We start from the raw sequence: 27,209 nt of genomic DNA on the forward strand, positions 1-27,209 counted from the left end.
AATGACTCCATCCCAGGTATTACACTGGTCACGTTCATGTGCACTATCTCACAACCTTGGCCTCCTTTTACTGTCAAGAAACTGAGCTTCAAAGAAGACAGATTTTGTCAGTCATTTAAAGAGCAAGAAGGCAGATCTGGGACCCAAATAAAAGTATATAGGACCACAGCGCTTTTTGGTAATAAGCACTCTATTAGACTACTCCTGAAAAAGTAGGATAAATTTTGCACCCCGGGGCAGATACACATAAAAGATGTTTAAATATCTCTCGATGGAAGATCAGTCTTCTGCTCGCAGCTGCAGCCAGAAAATAAAAACAATGTGAGAGAAAAATCAATGGAACAGAAGAGAAAATCTACTGACAGATGCTAGTGTAAGTATATGATATAATCCAAATATTTGCTAAAGAAAGCATCACAAATCAATAGGCAGAGATAAATTATTCAATAAAGGATGTCAGGAAAAGAAGAAAGAAATGCAAATTGTCTATTCAAGAAAAGCTACTAAATCTTGGTAAGATAGTGAGGTCTCTGGGATTTTAACTTGAAGCACGTCCCAGCCCACTGCATTCCTAGTTCACCGGCATCAGAAGTCAGCAGCCTTGTAGCAACCAGAGTTCTGACCTTTTGGAGAGCTCTGTTAAAAGCACTATCCCCAGAGCACAATAAATACTTGTTTCTAACTTCCAGTTGCCAGGAAAAAGCCTCTATTGCAAGAGGGTTATGGCCGCTTGATTTGACTCAGAGCTCAATTCAGCAAGGAGAAAAATCCCCCCCCACCCCGCCCAGGAAATTACCAAAACCAGGACAGCTTTCTGGCAGCATTGTAGGTGCTCAGTCTGAGGCAAAGAAAAGTGTGGCTGGGAATTTAAAAGTAAATCCTGGAAAACTGGAGCCTTAGAGACCTTTGAAAACCCCCCACATATTCCTGGGGATCTAAGAGAGGGCACCTGCCCAAGGCTGTGCGCAAGTCCCGAAAGGAACCATGAAGGGAGGTTCCCTGACCCACTTCGGGCCGAACCTGAGCCCCTGAATGAGCAGGAAGTGAAAGGCCAGGCTGTCTCCCAAACTGCCTGAAGTGTGAAGGCTGCCTTCTCGTGTGTATTCCCTTGGCAGAGGGTAAAAGACGGAGAAGAAGGCATTCAAGGTGCCCAACCGAGATGGCCTTCGTGTTGCCCTCGGCTTGATGAAACTTTAGGCTGGGTTCCTCCCGACTCCAGGACTCTGACCTCCCTTTTCGTAGAGCATTTACTTTAGATACATCGAACTGTAAATTCTTTCTCTACTTCCTTGAGATGTAAATCTTTTTAAAAGCCTCTGGACAGACTGGTTTTCTAGCCTTAGAATGTCTTTGTCAGGAACCTGGGAGCCTTCCCTTTGAAATGTAATCAGCAAGGAAGACAGTGTCCGGATCCGGAGACTCTGCAGGAGGCTGGGAGCCTAACTTCAGCAGGGTCTCCTTGCTCGAAGTAGTAAAACTATCTCCTGCCAAGTAAGATAAGAAAAGTTTACTTTTCCGCTGAGTAAGGCCAACTAGCAAAGGCCTACAAACTCCCTACCCAGCTCTCAAAAACTCTCCAGACCTTTGTTTCAGTGGAGTTGAGCTCAGACCAAGTTCTGGTCTCTCTCTCTTACTATAATAGCCTTAATAAAGTCTCCCTTGCCTGTTTAACTCTGTCCAGTGTAAGTTTTGTTTTGACAAATGAAATCTTCTGACTGATCACTAGCTGACCACAGAATTGTACTGATCCAGGGTGTCCCCAAGGAAGTCAGGCTTAAAAATGAAAAAAAGTCTAAAAAGGAGGAGGTGGGGAGATACCAGAGAACTCAGTGGCCACACACTCCAAGAGAATATAGAATCTACAGAATGAGACAGAGAAGTTGCTAAACAAATAAGGAACAAAAACTAAAACAACAAAAATTGTAACAACAAAAACCCAGAAATAACCAACCTGCCAGGAGTCAGGGAGGGATTTAATGTCAGCGTTGTTACAATTTATTTTCTAAAATGTCCAGTTTTCAACAAAAAATAAAGCCATGAAAAGAAACATGGAAGTATGGCACATACACAGGAAAAAAAGCTGCCAACAGACAATGAACTTTAAATCAGATATTATAAATATGTTCAAAGAACTAAAGAAAAGCATATCGAAACAATGAAAAGTATGACAATGATGTCTCACTAAATAGAGACAATCAATAGAAATAGAACTTATTGGGAAAAAAGAAAAAGAAATTCTAGAGTTGATAATACCAAAAAAATAAATAAAAAACAACCAAATAAAAAAATGGCCAGATCTAAACAGACATCTCTCCAAAGAAGACATACAGATGGCCAACAGGCACATGAAAAGATGTTTAACATCACTAATTATTCAAGAAATGCAACTCAAAACTACAATGAGGTTAGCACCTAACATCAGTCAGAATGGCCATCACCAAAAAGTCTACAAATAATAAATGCTGGAGAGGGTGTGGAGAAAAAGGAACCCTCCTACACTGTTGGTGGGAATGCAAATTGGTGCAGCCACTATGGAGGACAGTATGGAGTTTCCTTTAATAACTAAAAATAAATATGAAAACGAATATATGTATGTATATACATGACTGGGACATTGTGCTGTACACCAGAAATTGACACATTATAACTGACTGTACTTCAATTAAAAAAAAAAAAGAAAAGTAAGGGGGGAAAAAAACCTAAAAATAGACTTACCATATGATCTAGCAATTCTTCTTCTGGGCATATCCAGAGAAAACTCTAATTTGAAAAGAGTCATGCACCCCAATGTTCATAGGAGCACTTTTTACAATAGCCAAGATGTGGAAGCAACCTAAGTGTCTACTGACAGATGAATAAAGAAAATGTGGTATATATGTACAATGGAATACTACTTAGCCATGAAAAGAAATGAAATAATGTCATTTGCAGCAACATGGATGGACCTAGGGATTATCATACTGAGTAAAGTAAGTCAGACAGAGAAAAACAGTTATCATATGATATCACTTATATGTGGAATCTAGAAAAATGACACAAATGAACTTATTTACAAAACAGAGAGACTCACAGACATAGAAAACAAACTTATGGTTACCAGGGGGGAAAGAGGGAAGGGAAGGATAAATTGAGAGTTTGGGGTTAGCAGATCCAAACTACTATGTACAGAATAAACAACAAGGTCTTACTGTATAGCACAGAGAACTATATTCAATATCTTGTAATAACCTATACTGGAAAAGAATCTAAAAAAGAATATATATGAATGTACATAGTCAATGGCTTGTAGTAACCTGTGATGAAAAAGAATATGAAAGAATATGTATATATGTATAACTGAATCACAATGTTGTACACCAGAAACTAACAAAATATTATAAATCAATTATACTTCAATAAAAAAAGGAAAAAAAATATTTTATTGCTAAAAATGCTAGCCACCAAAAAAAAAAAAAAAAAAGAAAAGAAAAAATCTGGAGTTGAAAAATACAATAACTAAGCTTAAAAATTCACTAGAGGGACGGAGGCTCAACAGGTGTTCTGAGCTAGCAAAAGGAAGAGTCAGTAAACTTGAAGACAGGTCGATAAATATGATCCTGTCTGAATAACAGAAAGAAAAAAGAATGAAGAAAAGTAAACAGAACCCCAGAGGCCTGTGAGACACCATCACATGTACTAACATACACATAAATAGAATCTTAGGAATAAAGAAAAAGAAATGGGCAGAAAAATATTTGAAAAATAATAGCAAAAAACTTACAAAACTATAAAATGTTGCTGAGAGAAAATAAAGGACACCTCAAGACATGGAAAGACATCCCATGTTAATGAATCAGAAGACTTGATACTTTTAAGATGGCAACACTGCCCAGACTTCTCAACGGATTCAGTGCCATCCCTATCAAGACCCCTTGTACTATTTTTCAGAAATTGACAAGCTGATTCTAAAATTCATATCAAATGAAAGGGATGCAGACTAGACAATCTTGAATAAGAAGAACGTAGAAGGGCACACATTCTATGATCCCACTTTGATGAAGTGTGCAGACCAGGCAAACCATGGAGACAGAAAGCAGGTCAGTGGTTGCCGGTGCTCAGGAGGTGGGGACAGGGTAGGGAGTGACTGCTAATGGTCTCCTTTGGTGATGATGAAAAATGTTCTAAAATTTGATTGTAGCGATGGCTGCACAAATCTATGAAGATATTGAACACGACCTACCTGCGCACTTTATTATTTTTATTGAAGTATAGTTGACATCCAACATCCTGTAAATTTAAGGTGGAACTGCAATACATTAGCCATTGCAGCGATACACAGCACCTGCTCACTTGAAACGGGTGACATCAGCGACCTGCCTGATTCATACACCTAAAGGTATTTTGGTTGCTTGGGCAACTGTGCCTGATATTCTGCCTGGCATCATGGAGGTACAACTCTATGTGTATATATGACAAGGAGAAAGTAACAACGTGGAAAATGATCTAGCCGCCAGTGACAAAAACACACTCACTCGTATGTGGGTCTGGTCTGGGCCCAGCCGTACAGGCTGTGCACGTCGTAGTGCCGCACCGGGGAGCCGTCAGGCAGGATCTGCTGGCTCTCCATGCACAGGGTCTTGCTGCTCAGGCCCCTGTCCCTGGACTCCAAATCTGGGAGGAAATGCTGAGTTACTTCTTGAAAATCACTAGAAATGCCCCCCATCTTGGCATTTCTCTGTTTCAATCAACAACCTTGTTGTCGGTAACGGCTCCAGTGTCATGAATTCACAAAATCAATGTCCTGTGGCTTTATGATCAATGAAGGGTAAGGGCAGGGTATGCAGCCGAGAAAGGCACCCTTCCTGTTTGTTCCATCTCTGACATTCGGGGAGCGCTGGCCCAGCCCATCCGCAACGCGATGAACTCCTTTGTTTTTATGACTGTTTCTTCCACTAGGTGGTGATCTTCTCAAGGGAATGAGTCTCATTTCAGTCACTATATTAATGTTGCTAAATCTTTCTGATTTGTCAGCACTTGCCTAACACACACAATCATTAAATTAAGGAAGGAAGGGACGAGGGGGAGAGAGAGAGGGAGGGAGGGAGTGACCTACACACCAAGAAACTTGGATTCCATTTTCCATCCCACGGAGCTCTGGTCTAGGGCCTTTAAGAAACGGAGTCACAAGTCACTTCTTTCCCTAGATTTCTGTAAGGTGAGAGCTCAACTTTCTAAGAAGCCTTTGAACCCAAGGTCTCATGATTCTCTGCTTCTTGTACCACAGGGCAACCAGGGGATGTCTTTCATGAAGCGGCTGTGAACATGGGCAGAAAGAGTGCAGGGCCCAGCTTTCCATCCTCTAATCAAAAGAGCATGTTTGGTGTGTGTGTGGAGTGTGTATGTGTGGTGAGTGTGTGGTGCGTGTGTGTGTATGTGCTGTGCATGCGTGTGTGTGATGTGTGTGTGGTATGTTGTGATGTGTGTGTGGTATGTTGTGATATGTGTGTGGTGTGTTACATGGTGTGTATGTGAGTGGTGTGTGATGTGTGTGGTGTATTTGTGTGTGTGGTGTATGATGTGTGTGGTGTGTGTGGTGTGTGTGGTGTGTGATGTGTGTGGTGCATGAGATATGTGTGTGGTGTGGTGTGTGATGGGTGTGTGATGGGTGTGTGTTGTGGGGGGGTAGCAGTCAGGCCGTAACCACCACCGTAAGCAGATGCACGGTACATTGCTTGGTTTCTTTCACACCACATCATATCATTATTTCCATGCTTGATTTAGCTATTTTTTTTTTTGTATTTTTCAAGGTTATTCTATTTGGGATTTTATGTCATGTTTTAGAGTGTTTTCTCTCTCCAAAATTAGGCTTCACTTTGACAACCAGAGGAAAAACTTGCAGGGGTTTTGAGCAGGAAAGCAGTTTGATGAAGTAATCATTTTACATACGTGGCATATAGGGAGGGTTATTGAGAGTCTCATCCCTGCAGCCGCTGACAGAGCCATTCACAAAGTTTGATGGTTCGTTCATATCCTGCAATGAGTTAGCAGAAAAGATGCCGCGGTGTCAGAGGCAGGATGGCCTTTGCCGCGATGACACTGACCTCACAGAGATGAGCGCTTCTTATCCAGGCCTTCGCCCCAGCTGGTCCCTTCACTGACCACTCAATCTCAGGCATCGACTCAGACTCTAAGAATTCATGTTGGTTTAAGAAGAGTGTTAAACTCCTGGTTTACTTGGCATTTTTAAGCTTGTGGGTATTGTTACATCGTGGAAAAATATTGAAATTATACTGGAATTGTGGCCGAAGAAAATCTCCTCTTGATTCACCTTCCCCCATAACAAGCCCATCTTTGTTTTTCTACATGTGGACGTCCCACTTTTTATCTGTGGCCGATGGTTCCCACGACCACCTTCCCCTACTCTCAGTCTGATAGCTTAGACTAACTCTGACATCAGCACAGACCCAACACAAGGACGAGCATCTTCCTTCCTGCAGTAGATGAAGTCCTATACGGTTGTCGGTAACTCAGAAACAGATCTGGGCATCAGATAAAACTCGCAGGGATTTATGGCTTAAATGCCATAAAGAGCAACCCGAGATGAATGCTCATTGTCTACTTTGTCCATGAGAAAGTTAAACCTCTGTGTATTAGATTGTCTTAAATGGGACAGATGAAAAGGCAAAGGCAAGTGTTGGGGGAACTGTTGGCTGTTTTGACTCATTCAGCACCAGCTTCCCTCCAGTGGAGCAAACATCCCAAAGCTGTCGGGGTCTGTGTTCCTCAGAGCCACCCCATATCGTCGCTGTTCGCTATGGGTAAATCTGGGCCCTCTTGTTTGTGTGTCTGCTCTGTGCCGAGCTGTCTTAAAGACGCAGGAGTCCAGGGAAACTGAGTGTGGCCTGGAGGTTTGTCTCTGGGTGAATCGGACTTCTTGTAGCCTGGCCCAGGCTGGAGAAGCTCTTCAGAGCTGGCCCAGAATACGCCCAAGATCTCAGGCTTGTGCACAGCAGGGAGGACACTGGGACCCCAACACGCCTCCCATCCCTAGAAAAACACAGGTTGAGGAGCCTTTGGGCATGTGTCCCAGAGACGTCTCAGGAAGCCCTGCTCTTAAGCTCAACCGACAAGCATCACAAGCGTCTGAAAGGGCCTTTGAAGCCACTCTGAGGAGTCTGGCCAGCACCACAGTGAACACGTGTTTCCTATGATTCACGCCTTGCCCACCCAGCTCTGCTCTGTATCACAGGATGGGCTCTTGGGCTCCCTTAGCATTGGCCTCTGTGTAGGTTTGGCCAGTAGGAAGCAAGAGGTTAGAGGGCAGAAGACAGGGTTTGTCCCTCTTTCTTTCTCTGGCAGCATCTCCAGCAGCGACGCCACTGCCTCTGTGGGCTCCAACTTCCACCAGGCAAGACGCCCCTGGGCAGACCTGCGATCATCCCTGCTCCTCCCGGGGCTCCCAGCACCTCACCTCGGTCACAGCATCCTCTCTTCCACTCCTCCAGCCCCGGCTCCCTGCCTTGCAGGTCTCTGAATCACTTCCCCATGCTTTGACTGCTCGTATTTCCAAAGTAAAAGCACTAAGGGTAACTTACAAGCCACAGTCCATCAAACTTCAAGCTCTTCTCCGGCTCTCGGGGGTTCACGTAGAGCTCCCCTATCTCCTTCTTCCACCACGCAGCCGTGCTGTTCCGCAAGAAGTCAGGAAAAGCCACGTGGGCTCTGTACAGCTGTAAGAGTGACACAAGCTCTCACACTGGGTCTCAGCCTGTCCGGGAAGCGGGGTGTGGGGGCCGGGAAGGGGAGGTGAGCAGGGACTCATGAAAGGCACGGTCTACCTGGTGTGTGCCCTAACCTCAGGTCTGCTGCGGCGGCTGCACCGAGCTTATGGTGGACACAGAGAGACCGGGGAAGGGGATTTCATTTTTCATTTTTCTAGAACATTAGATAGCCTTATGTCCCTTTCAAACACGGGATTCATTGTATGACTGGGCATTTCATCCCATGAAGTGGACAATTAACTGTCAGTGTCGAAACAACCACACGTTTGAGTACAAATGCTTTTTCTACGCTGACCAAAGGAAGGAGATCGGTCCCCGGGGAAGAGTGAGTTGCAGTGTGGAGCGGAGGCTGGACGTCCAGGCTGATGGGGCCTCAAGTGCTCAGATCAAGGCTATTACTCCTTTTAACTGGCTTAACGTTTTCTTTTATGTTAAGACAATTCATTAAAACCTAGTGTGTTCATCATCTCTCCAGTAAAAATACTCTAGACTTCGCCTCAATATTTTTCAAGCAATGTTAGATTCAAGTAAAACACAACGAGAGTACTTCATTTGTGAGTGTGTGTTGAGTTTTCCATTTCAGGATTTTTTTTCTACAAAAATATTAATAGTTGACAAGTGCACTCAACTTAGAGCAACTTCACCAAACAACAGGATGAAACTCAGAAGTATCCAGATGTTCAGGGTGATGTGGAAAAAAATCTGCGCGTAACTATACCTTAACTTGAGTTTCTTGGTCAAGGGATCCACTCACATTCACATTGGGCAGATCTGGCCAAACCTAGAGAAAAAGGAGAAAAATTAAAACCCTTCAAAGTCAGTGCACTCAGACCATGAGATGTTTCACATGCTTCTCCATGAATTCTTGGGGATATTTGTCATTGATTACATTGTAAGGTCTGAATATATGAAATTCTGCAAGATGAGAATAGGCTGGGGTCTCGAGACTCATTTCATGAGTTACCGAATTTTATTTTTTGGAAGTAATGATTAACTAAATCCATTTCAAACATAACCTCTGTGCAGTCACCTCGCAAATGATTATTCCGTTCTCGTTGCTATGCCTGCCAGCATATTTCTCCTTATAAAACACAAATGTTAAGTGTGACTAGAAAGGAATATGATTGATTTCCATTCACAAGCCATAAACTTAGCCTCAGTACTTTCAAGCAGCATCATGACTTATTGGGGATCCCAAGTATATGCAGCATTAAAAAACCCATAGTATCAACCAACTTCATCTATCATTAGAAGGACATTAACTGTAGACATCAATTAATTCTCCCATTCAGCAAACACTGAGTGAGCATTTACTGTATGCCAGGCACTTTTCTACGATCTGCATCTGCTGAGATTTAAGTAAGAAACAGTTCTCATTTTGTACGAGCTCACAGATGGAACATAAGTGCTAAGTTGTATGTCTTATTCTCTGAGGGCAACAATATGGAAAAGAGAGGAAGAGGGAGAATTCCAAAGAGGGAATATGTATGTTGGTCTTGAAGTGCAGGTATTATCTGGGGGAGCTCAGGAGGTAACATTCAAAGGCACCATGAGGTGGGTAGGGAAATAGCTCAGTGGTAGAGCATGTGCTTAGCATGCACGAGGTTGCAAGTTCAATCCCCAGTACCTCCATTAAAAACAAAAACAAAACTCAAAAAACAAAACAACAGAGGCACTGTGAGCACAGCACATACCCAGAGCAATAGGAAGTAACATAGAATAATTACAGAGCAGTTTGGATCATGGCCAAGAGCCACCACCACCATCTGGAAGTCAGGAAGTTCACCTAAAATCTTGTTACTATGAATCAAACAATGAGGATGAAGACTGGAGCCACAAAAAAGAATTAAAGAAGATAAGAGAAGGAGAATACTCTATAGCACTTAGAAATTTATTTAGACATGGAGGCTAATGAAGCATCATGGGTCAAAGATGAGTGTGGGTGACTGGGAGACACAGATTTCAGAGCCATTCTCAAAGGGATTCTTTATTTGTTAAACAACCAGCTGGAATCCATAAGGGGTGGGACATCAGGACATTTCCAGGCAATAAAACAAAGCTCAATGGTATTTTAGAAGATTAGACCTGGAACCCGGGTTGTCTTCATGTTTACTGAGCTAATCAGACTCAGACAGGTTTCTACTCATCCATAATGTATAAATGACCCAATCTATTTGCCAAGATTTAGTAAAAGCCTCTTTTGGTCAAGACATGGTGATGCTAACTAATTACAGGCACCTTCTCCCAAGCCTTACCTTTCCCCAGACAATGTCACTGTTGTCTGGCCATTTGATGAACACGTTGTTCTCCTGCCCCCTGGTGAATGGGGGGTACTGGGTCTCGTTGCCAGAAATGGCTGGGTCCTACAACGAAAGGGTTGAAACAGCAAACATGAGAAAAGCATCCCCAAGAAAATTCCTCTCCAAAATCTTAACAATTGACAGTGCAGAAAGAAACGGTGCACCTCAACACCACACACACACACACACACACACACACACACACACACACACCCCATGGACAATCGAGAGGTAAAAGAATATATTGAGGTTTCTTTATAATACTCTTGAGGAAAAAAGTATGCCAAAGTTTGAAGACAATTCCCAGGGATAAATCAGGTTAATAAGACATTATCCTCAAGTGGAGAAAGTCAATTTACTGGGTTTCCACAGTGTAAAGCAGCATTCCTTAAGAACATGAAACTTCTCTCTTCTGTTCTGTGGCCCAACTTATGTATCTAAAGGGGACTTCCTGTTCACTCTACCCAACACCTGCCCCAGCTACTCTCCAGAAAAGTATCCTATTTCACTAAATAGGATCATCTAAATCATCACTATCTTTCTGAAACTTTTTTAATGTTTATTTATTGGCTGTCTCTCTCCAACAGGATAAAATCCATATAAGAAAAAGAACGTCATCTTATTCATTTATTAGATTATAAACACACACACACACACACACATATTTTTTAGAACAGTGATTTTCAAAGACCCAGTATTTAATTAATACTTGAATGAATGAATGAACAAAAGTCAACAAACAACGCTGTAATTTTTGGAAGCTAGAAGGAAGGATCATTTGCAGGTAACTACTTCTGTGTTTATCAAGATGCAGCTTCCAATGTGAAATAGTAAATTGGGATTCTGGATCTGAACTCAGTTGTTTGGGAGTTTAATTAAGAAATGAGTCCGGACCCTAAGCCTCACCACTGCTGAGTAAGGGTAATGGTAACTTGAGAGGTTTTTGAACCCCCTAAGGTAAACATGAGACTAAGATACAGCTATTCCCTGTAAGGCACAGCCTGAAACAGTGAGGTTTGTCCGTGTGCGTGTGTGCGTGTGTGCGTGTGGCAATACTTAGTGTTTCAGTCCATAGTTCTTCTGACTCTATCAAAAGAACAGTAATAATAAATTACATCCCAGTGACACTCAGTTATAAAAAATAAACATCACAATGTGTCTTTACAAGCCGTTTTTTCATTTGTTCTTTCTTCCTCTGTTTATCTTATTTTTAACACTTTTAAAAAAATTATAGATTGACAGGAAGATGCAAAAAATGTTCAAGGAGGCCTCATGTACTGTTCAGCCAGTTTCCCTCGATGATACTGTTTTTGAACGATGAATATAGAAACAGAAAACGAGATCTAATCTTTCTAAAAACCTACCAGAATGAGAATAAATCTCATGCCATTTTTCTTCATTTGCTCAATCAGGAGGCCAAGATTTTGAAAGCTGGAGCTGAGGGTGAAGTCCAGCTTCCGGTCCATGTAATCGATGTCTACATGCTGGACGTCCTGCCGGAGGAAGCAAGCAAGATGCTGGGGACCCTGCGGCCGGAACTCCCCAGGACACGCGACCTGCTCTGCCAGGCTCCAGGTCCTGCTGCTTGCTGACCCCATCCCAGGTCCGTCTTAATTCCTTATCTCAGCACTCCCCTACACTGACATTTCAATTCTGCTGATTGAAATTGCTGATTCCTACATCCAGTTCGCCTGACCTCATTCCTTCTCTTTCTGTTGCTCCAAGAGGAACTCTCCCCCTTTCTTCCTTCAATTTATGTCTTTCCCACTCTTCACGCCTCAAACTCGGTGAACCTATCAAACCACGTGCTGTTGAATGTTCAAGGGTAGAAGGCAAGACTTGCCTGAGAAACAGAAAAGGCGGTCTACTTGTTTTTCTTCCCCCTCCAGTAAACCTGACTGCATTTACTCACACTTAGAACTACATTATTTTATGGCTTTCTAGAACGTGTGTATTTCTTCCATTCCCATTTGACTAGATAAACCTCGAAGTGAGAACCGTGCCTGCCCTTTCCTCTATAAAGTACCCAACCCAGCTTTCTGCACACGAAGTTCACTCAATCCATGATTGTTGAATATTTACTGTTAATATTTAGTTGAAAAAAGAGATGCTTCTTTTTAGCTTGAAGGTGATAATCTCCTGTATTGCCTTAAGACTCTGGGAACAACTTGTTTGAGGGAGCTGAGAGATCTGTGCATGAGCCAAAGTTTGAAAAAGAATGGACCGACACATTATTCACAGCATTTGCCTTGGTAAGGTAGATCTATGGATTTTTTCATCTTTTAATTTCCCTATCTTTGTCTAATTTATGTTTAATAGGTATCTGGTACAGTGGTATAGAAAAAGAAAAAAAATTAAGCCTGGATGAAGGTTTCAAATTATCTTTGATGAGAACATCATAGCACTTTACTTTATTCTCATTTTCCAATCATTAATTGCCATTCAAAAATCTCAGGAGGAGAACTGAAAGCAGAGAAAGAGAGTGAGTGGTGAGAAGTTGATTATTAAAAAAGAGAGAGCATGTTATTTATGGAATTCTGCTTGTTGAGAGCAACTGACTGCACCTCCAGGGGACAGAGTGTCATTGTAGGATAGCACTTTTCTGTATATGTGTGTTTAAGAGAAAGTGAAAGATTGGTTTTAACTGCTTTCTTTCATTCTGTCACTTTATATCCATCCTCTCCAAGAACAGCCACAGTACAATTTCCTAAAATGGCCATAATCTGGAAATGATTTTCACCTAGAAGTCCCCAGCACCATGGCTTAAAGCCCAGCCATGGCCACTGCAGGATATTCCTGGCGAGAAGCAGTAACAGTATTTCCCAATCACACTGCAAACTGCTCAAGGATTTAAGTGACTCTCAATTTTGAGCACTTGATTTAAAAGGACAGCATGAAATAAATTTAACAAGAAGTGTTTCCTAGCATCAGAGCTACATTTTCTTGACACTGAAGCAGCCATCAGTAATTTCTACGGAGATATTTCAATCAATAATTAGCCACAAATTCCCATAACTAATTAAACCACAGACTGAGTGAGGGTTTCATACGTAGGGAATCTGAGCTGCCACCATGGCGTCATACAAACTGGAGATTTCGGCATCATTCTGGTATCCATAGCGACTCAGCTGGAATCCCAAGGCCCAGTACGGAATCATTGCTGGCCGACCAATCAACTAGAATAAAGAAGAAAAATGGATCCAAGTAGACTTCTTAGGGAAGAAAAGATGGTTACCCTATACTTGAAGTAACTGGAGCATTTCTACAGAGTACTGTCTGATCTAAGAGGCTTCGCTCAAGAAAAGCAAGAAATTCAAACAAATATGGACTAGCCATAGGGATGCAGAGTGATAGACAGTCTCCCCATGTTCTAGAACATCCACTTTAGAAAACCTGAGAACTCAGTGGTTACTATTGTTTACAGAGTCTTAGAAAGGGCACTCAGCAAATAGCTGAGAAATATGGGATATCAGTATGCCTTTCTAGCCCCTTACCACTTAACCCTGACTTTCAGAAAAGACAAAAACAATGTTACAGGGACACCCAAGGGCCTTAAGAAAAAAAATGGCCTTTCTCAGTGCTAAGCACATGGTAATATCCAGTAAACATTGGATGATTTATCAATGGATAGAATGACTTCCAACCTCAGTGTATTGCTGAGTTACAAGTTCAGGAGTTGGCCCTAAAAACATATAGAAGTCCAAAATTCCTCCTGTGGTGCGGTATGTCAGGGCAGGAGTGGGCTGGAATGCCACATCTGTTAAAAAAAAAAGAGAGAGAGAGAAAGAGGGAGAGAGAAAGATGTGGAGTATCCTTAGAACTATGAATCCCCAGACACGGAATCTGCCCTAAAATTTGCTATCTTCACTCCCTTACTTTAATGCCCACCCCCTCTAGAAAGTCCTCTCTTATGCAGTGGAATTAGAGACGGATTTTCCGGTATCACACACACATAATCTCAGTCCCAACATCTTATATTACTCTGTGAGAGAGGGGTCAAGTGTCACAGTGAAACACGGCCATATAAGAGTAGGGACCATGTTTACTCAAAACTGCATCCCAACACCTGGCCTAGAGCTCTCAGTAAAACTTGAATAAATCAGTGAATGGGATGTCAGTTTATCTGTTCCATTTCCCTTGCCCTGGACTTTATTTCTATTGATATTCCAGATTCCCCCGAAGTGGTCACAGCTGATCACGGAGGTACACAGGGAGTGTGCCTCCGTCTCACCCATGGCATTGCTGTTTAGCAGGAGCACTCCATGGGCACTGCCGTCCGCCTCCAGTGCCATGTAGTAGGGGTGGACACCGTAGGAATTCTTCTTGTACTGGGGGAGTCAAGAGGAGAGGAGGTGAGTAATCAAAAAGAGAAAAGCCAAGAGGTTGTTTTCACATCATAATCCAAACAGTAAACTCCTCTTCAGTACTGAAGATTCAGTACAACGTCATGTCCTTTGTAAAGCCTTCTTGATCCTTCCCTCCATCCCAAGTAAAAAGCTAAGTGCCCCCCTGTTTATTGCGTAATTCTATTAGAGCAATGATTACATTGTATCACCATTATTTCTGCATCTCTCTGCTGTTACTAGCCCATAAGCCCCTGGAGAACAAAGACAGTGTCATATTAAGTAAGACAGTATCTTATTCTACGTGTGCCTGACACATAGAATATATTAAATAAAAGTTTATGGTTTATGAAATAAATAAAATCTATAGTCCATAGGAAAGATAGATAGATAGATAGACAGACAGATAGATAGGGAGTCTTTTAAGGAAAGACCATAATGTTAGCTTATTTCATCTGAGAGTAGAATTAATTTCTCAGTATAGGGTGGAGCTGAATAGGGTACCAGACATGGGCATATGGATTAAAATCAATTTCAGGAGAGAGAAACTGATTGATAATCTTGTTCTTCTGTGCTTACCGCTGGTGGCTCATCTCGAGCAAACATCCCCCACGTGTTCCAGCTGATGTTTCTCCTGAAAGTTGTGTGTTCGGTTTCCCCAAAGCCATAGATGTTCTTAGAGGGGAGGCGCGTGGAGATGGAAAGGAACATGTCGTTGAAGGTGAAGCCGGGGAGCTGGGAGTCCCAGCTGCAACACAAGGGCAGACCTCGGTGCTGAGCTGAGCACAGACCAGGGCAAACACGGGCTACATGGGGACGTGGGGTTGATTCAGAAGCCTCCTGAGTGTTCACACATCTGAATCCACACATCTGTTCACACCCTTTGAGATGACCCAGCTCGTAACAATAGCCATAACTCACTGCCAAGGTTCTGTGTCTGCATTTGGATTCTGTGGTTTGCAAGACTCAGAACTCCTTTCTGAGTCATGTGCTCCTTGAGGACAAGGACCCCATCTCCCTCATCTCTGTATTTCTACATCTCATTGCCTGGCCTATCAGCTTGAATAAATGTAGGGATAAATGGATAAGGTAAAAGCACATTTTCCAATAGAAAATGTAAAACTCTTAGAACAACTTTTCTGGATTGGCCAAAGAATTCCTATCAAAGAAGGTAACAGAAAGACAGAGAGAGCTGAAGACACACACAGGTAATGGTTTCTACTCAGACAGGGAACTTCAGCCCTAGGCAAAATCCACACCTTCACTTCATTCCATCCAGCAGCACAACAAAGGATGAGAGATGACAACTCCTTTCAGGCTTAATATTGTGAAAAAGCTTTGAGTCCAAAGTCTCAGTAGGAGCAAGGGCTGTAAGAAGCCTTAGTAACCTTTGCCCATCTCTCCGGACTCTTCTGTTACTATTTCTTAACGAGGCTACATAGAACTGATTTCCATCATAGGTTATATGTTGTAACCAGTAATTAGTTTCCTGTTCTACTTAACAATAACAGTGAATTGACCATGTATTTTCCTTTCTCTAAAAACAAGCATCACTTAAGTGTTTTTAAACCTTTGATTAATTTTTCTTGTCGAGTTGACGACTAATAGAAAACAAAATCCCTTTTGAAGTAGGGGCAACAGGTCCACTCTCCATTTAACATACTTACGTAGAGTCTCTAAAGATTAATCTCTCACTTGCATCCATACAGCCACCGTGATTAGCTCTACAACCGCTCTAATCAGGACCAAATAAAGTGTGCTTACACCACAGTGCCGGAGCTTTTTCGTCGAATCTGGATCCCGAAAGGATTGCTTTGAATGCTGACATCATACAGACAGTTTTCAGGGGAGCCGACTGGAGAGGGAGGGGTGTTCAGAGGCACGGGGACCTCGTACCTTTTATTATTGGGATCATAGATCTGACAAGAAGAGAGAAGGAAACTTTCTGATGGAATCCCAGACCTCCCATCCCTGGTGCCCGCTTGTCCAATTCAGTTCCCGTGTTTTCCCGGCCAGTCTGACTCACAGCAGGAGGCATCAAATATTCCAAAGCAAGTAGGTGTGAGGCCTACCCACCCACCGTGCCTGATACAGAGCCTGAATCCCAAAAATGCCTCAGTAAGACCCATTCAAAGCCAGCAAGGGCACGTCCTCCAAAAATTCATGATATAAGGGTATAGAATCTCATGGATAGAATGTGTGTGTGTGTGTGTGTGTGTATGTTTATGAGTGTGTGGTATGCGAACATGTATGTGCATGTGACTGTTTACGTGTGAGCACGTGTGTGAATGTTAGAAATTAGAGAACTGAGCTTTCACATGGACTCAGATCTTCTTCCTGCTGGAGCTTCCAGACTTCGTGCAGATCTCCTTCCCTAAGACTGGCCTTTTGCACCTACCACTAGTTCCTACCTACCTACCAGGTCTGATGTGTGGGAAAAATGAGAAGTAAAAAGTGTTATGCAAGGCTGGGGAGTATCTGACATGAGCAGGCATCCTCTTCCTCATATTAGTAGCTCACGTATTAGACAAGTTTTGTCTAAAGCCTTGCTTCTCAAAACCATTTCTTAGACCAAAAGCAGCTTCCACAATGTTTCACGACGTTAAGCAGAATCACCTGGGAGCTTGCTGGGGCTGCAGAATCTTGGGCCTCACCCCAGACCTTCTGAATCTGAATCATTCTCACAAGATCCCTAGGGTGATTCTTCAAACATTCAAGTGTGAAAAGCGGTGTCCAAAGCTGAGCTGTCCAAGGTGGTCTCCACGACCACATGTGTTGTCTGGATTGAGACTCACTGTCTCAAAACACACAGCAAATTTTGAAGACTTAATGTGATTAAATTCTCTTGATAACTGTATTTGGATGACATTGGAAAATGATAATATCTTAGTATACTGAGTAAATGAAGTGCTATTAAAATTAATTTCGCTTGGTTACTTTTCAAATCCATTTTTAAAAATTCGGCTGTTGGAAAACTTAGGTGGTTCGCACTGTGTTTCTACTGGAGCAGAACAGTGGGTCTCAAGGTGTGGCCCCTGCTTTTGCAGCATCAGCACCACCTGGAAACTTGCTAGAGATGCAAATCCTCGGGCTGGGAACCCGGGGGATAAGGCGCAGCAATCTGACGTTTAACAAGATTCACAGGTGATTCTGATGCAAGCTAAAGTTTAAGAACCACTGCTAGAGAAGTAACTCTGAACTTGGAAGTGGGTTAATGCCACTAACTTGACTTCCTGCAAAGCAGACACACTTCTCAGGGCTAAGGGATGATTCTTCGAGGATGTTCATGACTTAGTGCACTCATCCTGATAGGAAATTCACCAGCCTGGTGGATCCAAGGTCACATCCCAGCTCTAGTCCGGCCTAACTTTCTGACCTTCACCTCTCTGGACCTCAGCAGCCCCATGTGTAAAACGAGAGGTTTGGACTGAAAGGTGTTTCAGTGACTGCGTGGAGCTTAAGTTAAGAACTTCGTTTTGGGGATCCGAATCGGCAACATGGGCTTACCTTGAACTGCAGTGTGTTTTCTGTGTGGTAGGTCACACTCAGGCGGAGAAAGCTGATCTCTGCAGAGAGAGGATCAGAGGCGGCGGCTGCTGCAGCTGCAGGTGGGAGGAGCTTTCCCTGCGATGATGGAGGCGGTGCCGCCGCGCGTGCTGCTTCAGGAGCCGTTAGGAGGGAAAGGTCTGTGGTGATGCCCGTAGGCAGGTACTGAATGTTACTGGCAGCATAATTAGGGATGGTGTCATAGTGACAGGTGGGCACGCCAGGGACAGTTGTGGGCTGGAACAAGAGGAGGAATTCTCTGTCAGCCTCTGACACCCCACTGCGAGGCTCTAGTTACTCAAGAAGGTGGTCAACGCAGACTGTCTCTTATACCATGCCCATTCCTGTGGGTTGAATTCCGTTCCCCCAAAGAGATGTTAAGTCCTAACCCCTAGTACCTGTGAATAAGGCACCTGGTACCTTATTTGGAAATAGGATCTTTGCAAATGATCGAGCTGAATGTGCTCATCAGGATAGGGCTAATCCAACATGACTGGATCCTGATTAAAAGGGGAAATTTGTACACCCTCAGGGAGAACACCGTATGAAGATGAAGGCAGAGACCAGGTGATGCCTCTACAAGCCAGGGAACCCCAAAGATGACCAGCACACCACCAGAAGCCAGGAGAGGGACACAAAACAGAGTTTCCCTCACAGCCCTCAGAAGGAACCAACTCTCTGACATCTTGACCTCAGACTTCCAGCACCCAGAACCCTGAGATAATAAACTTCTGTTGTGCTAAGTCCCCCAGTTTGTGGTACTTTGTCATGGAAGCAAATGAGTGCATCCATCTGAAAACGCAGGCACACACTGGCCTCCTCTAACAGGTGAGGAGTGACGTGTCAGCTGGACGCCCGGTCTGGAGACTGGGATCCTAAGGCTGGGCTCTGCTCCCGGTGTCCCCACTGCCCCTCAAGTGGTCTTGAGAAACTCACTTATTTTCTCTGGCCTTCATTCTCTCTATTTTTCAAATGGAGAGAAAGAGTCTGACCTTTCTGCTTGGACTCTTCAATAGTTGAAAAAAAAATGACTTAAAATACTCAATGCCTTCCCAGTGTATTATTGCTATGTTCAAAAAAACCAAAAAAACTAAAAAACAAGTAGGGTTTTAAATGCCATGGTTGGAGGAAAGAGAGCTAGAGTGGCCATGAGTTCTTCCTGACTCAGGAAACCTGAGTGAAACACTGACCACCTAACACACGAAACTGACAAAATAATTCATTGGTTGGCATGGAATCATTTTCTTCCTGAAGAATGATTACCATTCAACCTATCAGCATTTGAAAAGTGTTTCCTAGGTGCCTAATTACTTGTGAGGCACTTTTTACAACTTCCTGTTCACCGCGTCGTCTGCGTCTGATCTTTACCTCCCAAAGGCATCCCCGTTGCCTGCACCTCTCCTCGGAGACAGCAGGCTCCTCAGGGTAGCAGTCGAACTTCTCCAGGTCACTAACAGGAAGCTTCCACTCAATGGAGAATTCTTGTCCTAGTACCAGTCCCTCAAGATCGGTGATGCTCACCACCTGAGGAAAGACAAGAAGCCACAGGTGACAGGTGAGGTGGAACCACCCAGACGATGTCCTTTCCTGACGGTCTGGAAGTCGGTCGGGGGACAGCTAGCACTTCGTCCAACCCCACTTTGCCACAGGATTTGTAATATTGTTTTTTTCTCCTCTGGGGCTTTTGATCTCCCTGCCAGGAAAATGGCCCTGGCTTACTCCTGACCTTTCCCACCTCATGGAGTCACTGTGGAACATTGAATGGAAAGATCTTTGATCATGTTAAGGAGTGCAGATCACAGGCAGGGCTTCATTTCAGATTTATTGCCTCCTGGATATGATGCTCACACGTTTTAATAATAATGTTAGTAATAACAATAGCTTAGCTTTATTCAGCATTTATATGGGTCAAGCACTGTGATAACTATTCTATACGCATTATCTCTATTAATCCCACAAAGCAATCCTATGCTGTGAATAACAAGGCTATCTCCATTTTACAAAACAGAACACTGAGGTTCAGAGAGGTTTAGTGCTTTGCCCAAGATCTCACAGCTAAAGCACAGGAGGGCTAGGATTAGAACCTATCCAGCCTAATCCTAAAAACCAAACTCTTGTCCTTTGCTATATCTGTCGTCAAAAATGGAGGGGCTGCCCTAAGAAACAGAGAATTTCCCAGTGCTTGAAATATTCAACCAACAATTGGAATCTTCTGTCAGAGATTATCATGTAAGGGAATCTTCCATAAGAACAAAACCAGATTGCCCCTTGTGTTTTATTAAACTCCCATTTTCTGTGATGGTATAAAAATAGCTTAAAACACTAAGGAAAAGTATCAACAGTGTCTCAAAGAAAGTCTGTAACTTAAATGAGAAAACACAGGTGTAAATACTCTCCAGAATCAATGTGATGATTCGTATTTTTATTGTATCCCATCTTGGGTCAGCGTGTCTACTTCTAAATTTGCCCAGAGAAGATCTGCCTTCCTTCAAGGTCCCGACTCCTTCTGGTTTTTTCAGAGTTCTAACACCAATAAAGCTCAAGTGTCCATATTTAACATGTACATGTTTCTCCTTCTGCATCCTCCCTGTGGTCTCCCAGCAAGCTGCTTGTCTCTGGGACCACCCAAAGTCAAAAGAGCAAGGGAGAGCTGGCTGTCGAAATCTCAGGCCAAGGCTTTCTGCAGGGGCCCTGCAGGATGGAACTATATCCCACCTTTGTTGAATTACTGTAGACAACATTTGAAATGGAGGTGGCGGCATTATTATGGAAGACGATAAAGTCAGTAGGTTGCTTGTCCATTCCCAAGATTATAATATCTGTAAATTTCAGGTTGTTGGGGTCCATATAAATATCATTTATAATCTTTGCCTGTAGACGGTTCTGAGGGGGAGAAAAGTCAGTTTAGAGACCAGGTGTATCACATTCTGATTGTGCCCAAATACCACTCAATATCTTTCTGTCTGAGATCTAAGGTGTATCCTTTACTTCTGAGGTTCAAAATGGAGCCAAGTGATGGGTCCTCCTGGAATTTGTCAACCATGACTCTTAACAGTCCTAAATCTTTCAGTCATATTTTGTGTTTGCTTTGGTTTACTGTTTAATTATTGGTTCTGTTACCCAGAAAATATATTCCTGACATCATGGAATTTTCAAGCAGACAAGACAGGTACTCAAAAAGCAAACAAAAGACCCAAGTACACACGGAGACTCATGGGCTCACCAAGGCACAGACATACACATACACACAAAATGGTGCCCAAATAATTATTTCTTTTTAGTTTAATGATAATGATGGTAGCTAAAATTTATGAATGCTTCCTGTGTGCCAGGAACTGTGCTAAGCACTTTACACATATTATATCATTCAATTCCCACAGCAAACTATGAGGTTGAGGCTGTAATGATCCCCATTCTTCAGATGAGGACACTGAAGCCCAGATAAATTAGGTAACTTATTCAGGGAAACACAGTTCAAAAGAGACAAAGTTGACTTATGACAAAGGAAGTGGAACTGAAGACTAAAGACAAAAAGGGACATTTTGATGTTTAAAAAGATCAGACATCCCACAGACATATGCCCAGCTGATTTTTTGCAAAAGCAGTACAATGGAGAAAGGATGGCCTTTTCAACAGATGGTGCTGGAGCCATTGGCCATCTGTTGGCAAAACATGAAATTCATCCCTACCTCACATCTTATATAAAAATTAACTCAAAATAGATAGTAAACTTAAAAGTAAAAGATAAGACTGTAAAACTTTTAAGAAAAAATAAGAGAATATATTGAAGATCAAAGGTAGAATGAGTTCTTATACCAGACACCAAAAACCATGGTCCATAAATGGGATAAAATGATAAATTAGACCCATCAAAATGAAAACTTTTGCCCTGTGGAAGACAGTGTGAAGGGGATGAAAAGAGAAGTCTACAGACTGAAAAAAAAAAATTTGCAAACCATATATCCAAGAAGAGAGTATTTTCTAACATAGAGAGAATTCTCAAAACTGAAGAAAAAAATAAGCCAAACAATCCAATTAGAAAGTGGGGTAAAGAACTGGATAGACCTTTTACCTAAGAGATAGAGACGGCAAATAAAAAGGCACATGAGAAGATGGCCAACATCATTAAACATCAGAGAAATACAAATTAAATGTCGCACAATGAGATATTGCTTCACTTTCATCAGAATGGCTAAAATTAAAAAAAAAATTAACATCAGATGCTGGTTATGATGCAGAGAAACTGGGTGACTCACGCATTGTTGCTGGGAATGTAGAATGGTTCAGCCATTCTGAAAAAGAGTTTGGCCGTTTCTTATAAAACTAAACACGCACTTACATAATACCCAGCAGCTGCACTCTTGGGCATTTATCCCAGACAGCTGAAAACCTGTGTTCACACAAAAACCTGTCCATGAATGTTCATAGCAGCTTTATCTGTAATAGCCCATGGCTGGAAATAGCCCAGGTACCCTTATTCAGAGAATGGTTAAACAAAAGGTGGCCATCTGTATTTTGGAATGCTCCTCAGAAATAAAAAGGAAAAGACTTTTGATATGCAACAACCTGGATGAGTTTTGAGGGAATTACGCTATGCGAAAAAAAGTCAGTCCCCAAGGTTGCATGTTGTGTGATTACATTTACATAACCTTCTTGAAAGGACAAAATTACAGAAATGGAGAACACATGAGTGGTTTCTGGGAGCTAAGGAAGAGGTCAGGGTGGGGAGACACGTAAGTGTGACAATAGGAAGGATCCTGGTTACAATGGAAATGTTCTGTATCTTGATAATACCGGCGTCAATGTTCTTGTAAAACTGCACTATCGTTTTAAAGATGTTCCTATACATGAAGCTGGGTAAAGAGTACAAAAGGACACTCTGTATTATTTCTTACAACTGCATGGGGCTCTGTAATTATGTCAAAATGAAAACTGTAATTTAAAAAGCAATATGAATTTAAAAGAAAGGAGAAGTGGGGGAGAGAGATCCCCACCAAAGACAGTTCTGCCCGTGCACAGTCAGACTTCTAAGATGGGCAAAGTGATGTTCTGCACCTCCCAACCTCTCAAAACCACCACTGAATACCTGTTCCCACAGCCAAGTTTTAGAGGCTGGAAAGGAAGGCTGTTATGGAAGAACCTCAAAAAGGCACTGAACACCTCACCACCCCCCACGCACATCCCCCACCCACCTGCGCCCCCTCAAGTAAGGACTCATCTTGGAAGCCAAGACTCATCACATAAAACTCAATGATTTTTTGTTTCGGAAAAAAATAAGTTCTTCACTGAACTCATAGCAATTTTCTATAGGCTTATGTGTCTGCCACAGATTAAAAACTTTCATTTTAATGTTAATCCTTTCTGGGACCACAGCAAGTGAGGCACTGTCCCTAGTCCACATGACCAAGCACATACAGCAAACCAAAAACTCAAAAAGCTGCCACAGAAAAGAACATGCATGGTGAGTACCTCAAAAACAGTACTTACAGAGGTGACAGAAAAATCATACAGAGTATAATTCTTTTTAGTTACAGCGTCTAAAAGAGAAAGATGGAGGAGGGCTCGTTACTACAGGAAGCGAGCAGCCGTGCAGACTTGCTCTTCTCTTCACTAGGAACGAACGCCTTTGCCATTTAGTTCCGCTCACCCAAGTCCCACCTGTTTCTGCAAACTTCCTCAGAGATTTCCGGGGCCACTTCAACCCACAGTAACTGCTCCCTCCTCTGAACTCCATGGCACTTTGGGGTACCATATTGTTGGCATTTAAAGCATTTTGACTTGCATTTGTGGTTATCCACATGCACACTGTAGCTGTCTTGCTGGACCAGGACTCCCTCTGGGGCAATGTCATTGTCCTATTCATCTTTATCTGCCCTGCATACAGTGTAATAATAGTCAATGGATATTAATAAGTGCTAAGTCTATGCAGGGCAGGATTCTTACATAGTGAGACCGTAAGCTTATGGGGGGTACTTACATGGAAATCTTATAGTGGAAAAACTCCCTCCACTAATTAGACACTTACCACTCAATAGCAACCAAGGCAGTATCTTCCAAATCTACTAACAAAATGTACTATTATTTGGTATTAATAGTGACCCCCAGAGAAAAGAATAAGGAAACTAAATCCAATAATGTCTTTTGCTTTGGTAGATTAATACCATACGAGTTGCTCATTTGAAATCTGTTTTAATGCATGTGCTTGGCTAACCAAACTTTAAGAATAAATTGATGCTAAGCTACAGAAATAAGCATCAGTGATAAGAGGGTTAGTACCATACTGGGCAGCCTGAAGAGACTAATTTTCATGAAGAACCATAGTGATGGCACCCGAAGGACGTCTACCTTTAGATACACCGTCATCCCAGTACAACTCTCCTTTGGCTTCTCTTTTATAGTCCAAGGCAATAATGAGTCCCAGGGAATTCTTCCGACTGTAAAAAAGCAATTCTCAGTTTCAGAGAATGAAGAAGAGATAGAATGATGTTGAACCAGCCTCCTTCATGCCCCAGAGACAGACAACCTGAGTCAATCCCAGATACTGAGTGGATACTGACCCTGCATGAAAACGCGGAAGTAGGGCGTGGGTAGACAGCAGAGGTTAGCAGTGAATGAGTGTAAGAAAATGGTAGAAGGAGGCAGTTCCTGCTGAAAACTGGGTCTGTGTTAATACTAACAATCAGCACTTACTGTGCCTACCACGTGGCCAGCACTCTTCTAAGTGTCTTATATACATTAAATCATTTCTATTACCTCATTTGACCCTTATCGTTACTCTAAGAAGTTGACCTCGAACTACCACCATCTCCAGTTTACAAATGATGAGCAGAAACACAGCAGTAAGTTGCCCATGGCAACACATCTGGTATGTGTCCAGCTGAGGCTTGAACCCAAACTTTCTGGCTCTTGACTTTGAACCTATGTTGACTTCCACCGGGTAACTCTCATCTCCTATATAATGTGCATTCTCTCATGCCTAAGGGAATCTACTTGAGGACAATTTCTGACCATAGGGAAGTCCTCATGCATGATTATTTTGACTACTCTTAGAATCTGATCCAGTTGAAAGGTGAAAGACAATGGAATATAGAGGAAGCAAGGCTACATTTACACTAATGAAGACTAAGATGCCAATCGTGGGCTGACTCTGAAAGGAGGTGAGGAAGATTACTGACTGGAGATGTTTTCCCTTGGTTTATCCACTTTTAGTCCCTGTTTGTCTCTCCCGTAACACCCTGCCCCCTGGAGCCCTTAAGCAGTCACAGCTTGGAAGAGTGAGGAGCTTACCTGACCTCTGTGGTTGTGTTTGGCTGCTGGGTGGGAAAGATGTAGCCCCCTCGCAGGTGAAGTCCTATCCTATCATCCGGCAGTAGCATCTCCACAAATTGTTTCCTCCACTGGATGGCTTCTCTCTAACCAAGAAAGGCAAAAAGATCAGACAATACGCTGTTTGGACCATACCTTGAACATGATCTGGTTCAGCTGCGACATTTTAAAGAAGAGAAAAACAGAGACGCCCAAAGTGAAGTGACTTGCCCAAGACTCCAGCCCACTCTATGTCTTCAGATTACTCCACGCTGTGATTCCACAACTGGGCTTTAATTCCCAAGGTTATCAGAGCATAAGGCAAATAGCCAGGTTCATATAATGAAAACTGCCACAAACCCACCCGTTATTCAGATTATTTCATTGTACATCTGGAAAGACCATCTTCACAGGAAAGTGCCCACAAGCAACGTAATGTCAAACCTTGGACCCTCATCCTGCCCCGAGCTCCCAAGACTGCAGCCTTAGCATTCCCTCTGCTAGAGGCGGGTCTCTGAGACAAGCAGGGCTGTCTCACTTACTGTCTCATAGTCGTACCAGGTGGCGTCTGGTATGTATGCTTTCACGGGCCCCGGACCCTAGGGAAACAACAGTAATGAGCAACCCGGGCACACCCCTCTACAGTTTACACACCACCTCCACACGTGGTGGCAAATGCTCATCTGAACAACCCTGAGAGATGGCTGGGATCATCCCATTCTAGGAGTAAAAGTGCAGATACTCAGAAAGAGTGGGCAGTTGGCCCAAAGCAGAGCCGTTCCGAGAAATTAAGTTATCTTTGCTTTGAGGCTCCTGAGAGAAGCAGAGAAAGTTCATCCCCTGAGTTACTTGTGTAATCTGATGCTGGGGAGACTAAAGCAGCTAGGCCCCTGGGAGAGCCTTCCAGGAGGACCACTTGCTAGTTAGCAGGACCTCTCATGAGAGGCTGCGCCTAAAATGTCAGCTCCAAGGGCCTTGGATGTGAGTCAGGGGCCATGTCTCATGTTTGTATACTGATCAGTATAATTCCGACCTCCCCTTCACTTCCTCACTCACCCCTGCCCCAAATCACACTTAGGGAGGGGACTGCAGTCCTTCCTACGTGCACTGCGGGGTAACAGCCTCCCCTTGCCCAGCACGCCTCTCTCCCTCCAGGACTCTCTCCCCGCCTCTCCTCTTTTCCCAGCCCAACCTTATGAGCACGTCCCCCCTGGTCAAAGGGAAACACAGGCAGGTGGCCAGCCCAAACTCACCACATTTAAAGCCCCTGTCAGTACCATGGCCCCACATTTAAGGAAACAAGCTTTAAGGTAATTTTGCAAAATGGAGATTGCTTTGCTTGGTAAACAGTGGGATCAAGAATTACTATTTTTCAGACTCACGGACATAGAAAACAAACTGTGCTTACCAGGGTGGAAAGAGGCGGGGGAGGGATAGACTGGGAGTTTGGGATTGATGGATACACATTACTGTATGTGAGGTGGATAAACAGCAAGGACCTACTGTACAGCACAGGGAGCTATATTCAATTTCTTGCAATGAGCCATAATGAAAAAGAAACTGAAATATATGTAATAGGTATAAATGTATATGTAAACTGAATCGCTTTGCTGTACACCTAAAATTAATATTGTAAATCGACTACATTTCAATAAAAAATAAGAATAATAAAAAAGGAAAAAAAATTACTATTTCTTTTCATTTCCAAACTTTCATAATCTATCATTTCAATTTATATGTAAATTTAAATGCTGCCATAGGTGCTCAGGATCCTGCTCATTCAGCCATAGAGCCAAGGGAACAAGTGTGATCGCCTGCCCCGTTTAGATTATAAACACACTTCGTATAACACAGGCGTGATGAGGAGTCCAGGCCCCCACAGAAACTGCTCGTGCACCTCCCACGTGGCTGGGTCCTGGTAGAACCTGGAAAACAGAGAGGCAGGTGGAGGCTCC

At 43.0% G+C, this 27,209-nt stretch overlaps 1 protein-coding gene across 1 annotated transcript in view; it reads right to left on the reverse strand.

The window, feature by feature from the left end:
* LOC105063006 (maltase-glucoamylase) overlaps positions 1-27,209 on the reverse strand; it is a 161,940-nt gene that overhangs the window by 19,647 nt on the left and 115,084 nt on the right. Inside the window, exons 60-75 of the mRNA XM_074367873.1 lie at positions 27,095-27,179; positions 25,797-25,853; positions 25,411-25,431; positions 19,318-19,473; positions 17,911-18,186; positions 16,168-16,322; positions 14,983-15,151; positions 14,292-14,388; positions 13,705-13,817; positions 13,111-13,236; positions 11,425-11,553; positions 10,016-10,123; positions 8,479-8,541; positions 7,575-7,709; positions 5,926-6,010; positions 4,512-4,650 (exon numbers count right to left, since the gene is read on the reverse strand). Coding sequence (XP_074223974.1) covers positions 4,512-4,650; positions 5,926-6,010; positions 7,575-7,709; positions 8,479-8,541; positions 10,016-10,123; positions 11,425-11,553; positions 13,111-13,236; positions 13,705-13,817; positions 14,292-14,388; positions 14,983-15,151; positions 16,168-16,322; positions 17,911-18,186; positions 19,318-19,473; positions 25,411-25,431; positions 25,797-25,853; positions 27,095-27,179 — 1,914 coding nt within the window. The remainder of the gene's footprint in view (positions 1-4,511; positions 4,651-5,925; positions 6,011-7,574; positions 7,710-8,478; positions 8,542-10,015; positions 10,124-11,424; positions 11,554-13,110; positions 13,237-13,704; positions 13,818-14,291; positions 14,389-14,982; positions 15,152-16,167; positions 16,323-17,910; positions 18,187-19,317; positions 19,474-25,410; positions 25,432-25,796; positions 25,854-27,094; positions 27,180-27,209) is intronic.

The sequence above is a fragment of the Camelus bactrianus genome, chromosome 7 (assembly GCF_048773025.1).
Source record: "Camelus bactrianus isolate YW-2024 breed Bactrian camel chromosome 7, ASM4877302v1, whole genome shotgun sequence".
Lineage (NCBI taxonomy): Eukaryota > Metazoa > Chordata > Mammalia > Artiodactyla > Camelidae > Camelus > Camelus bactrianus.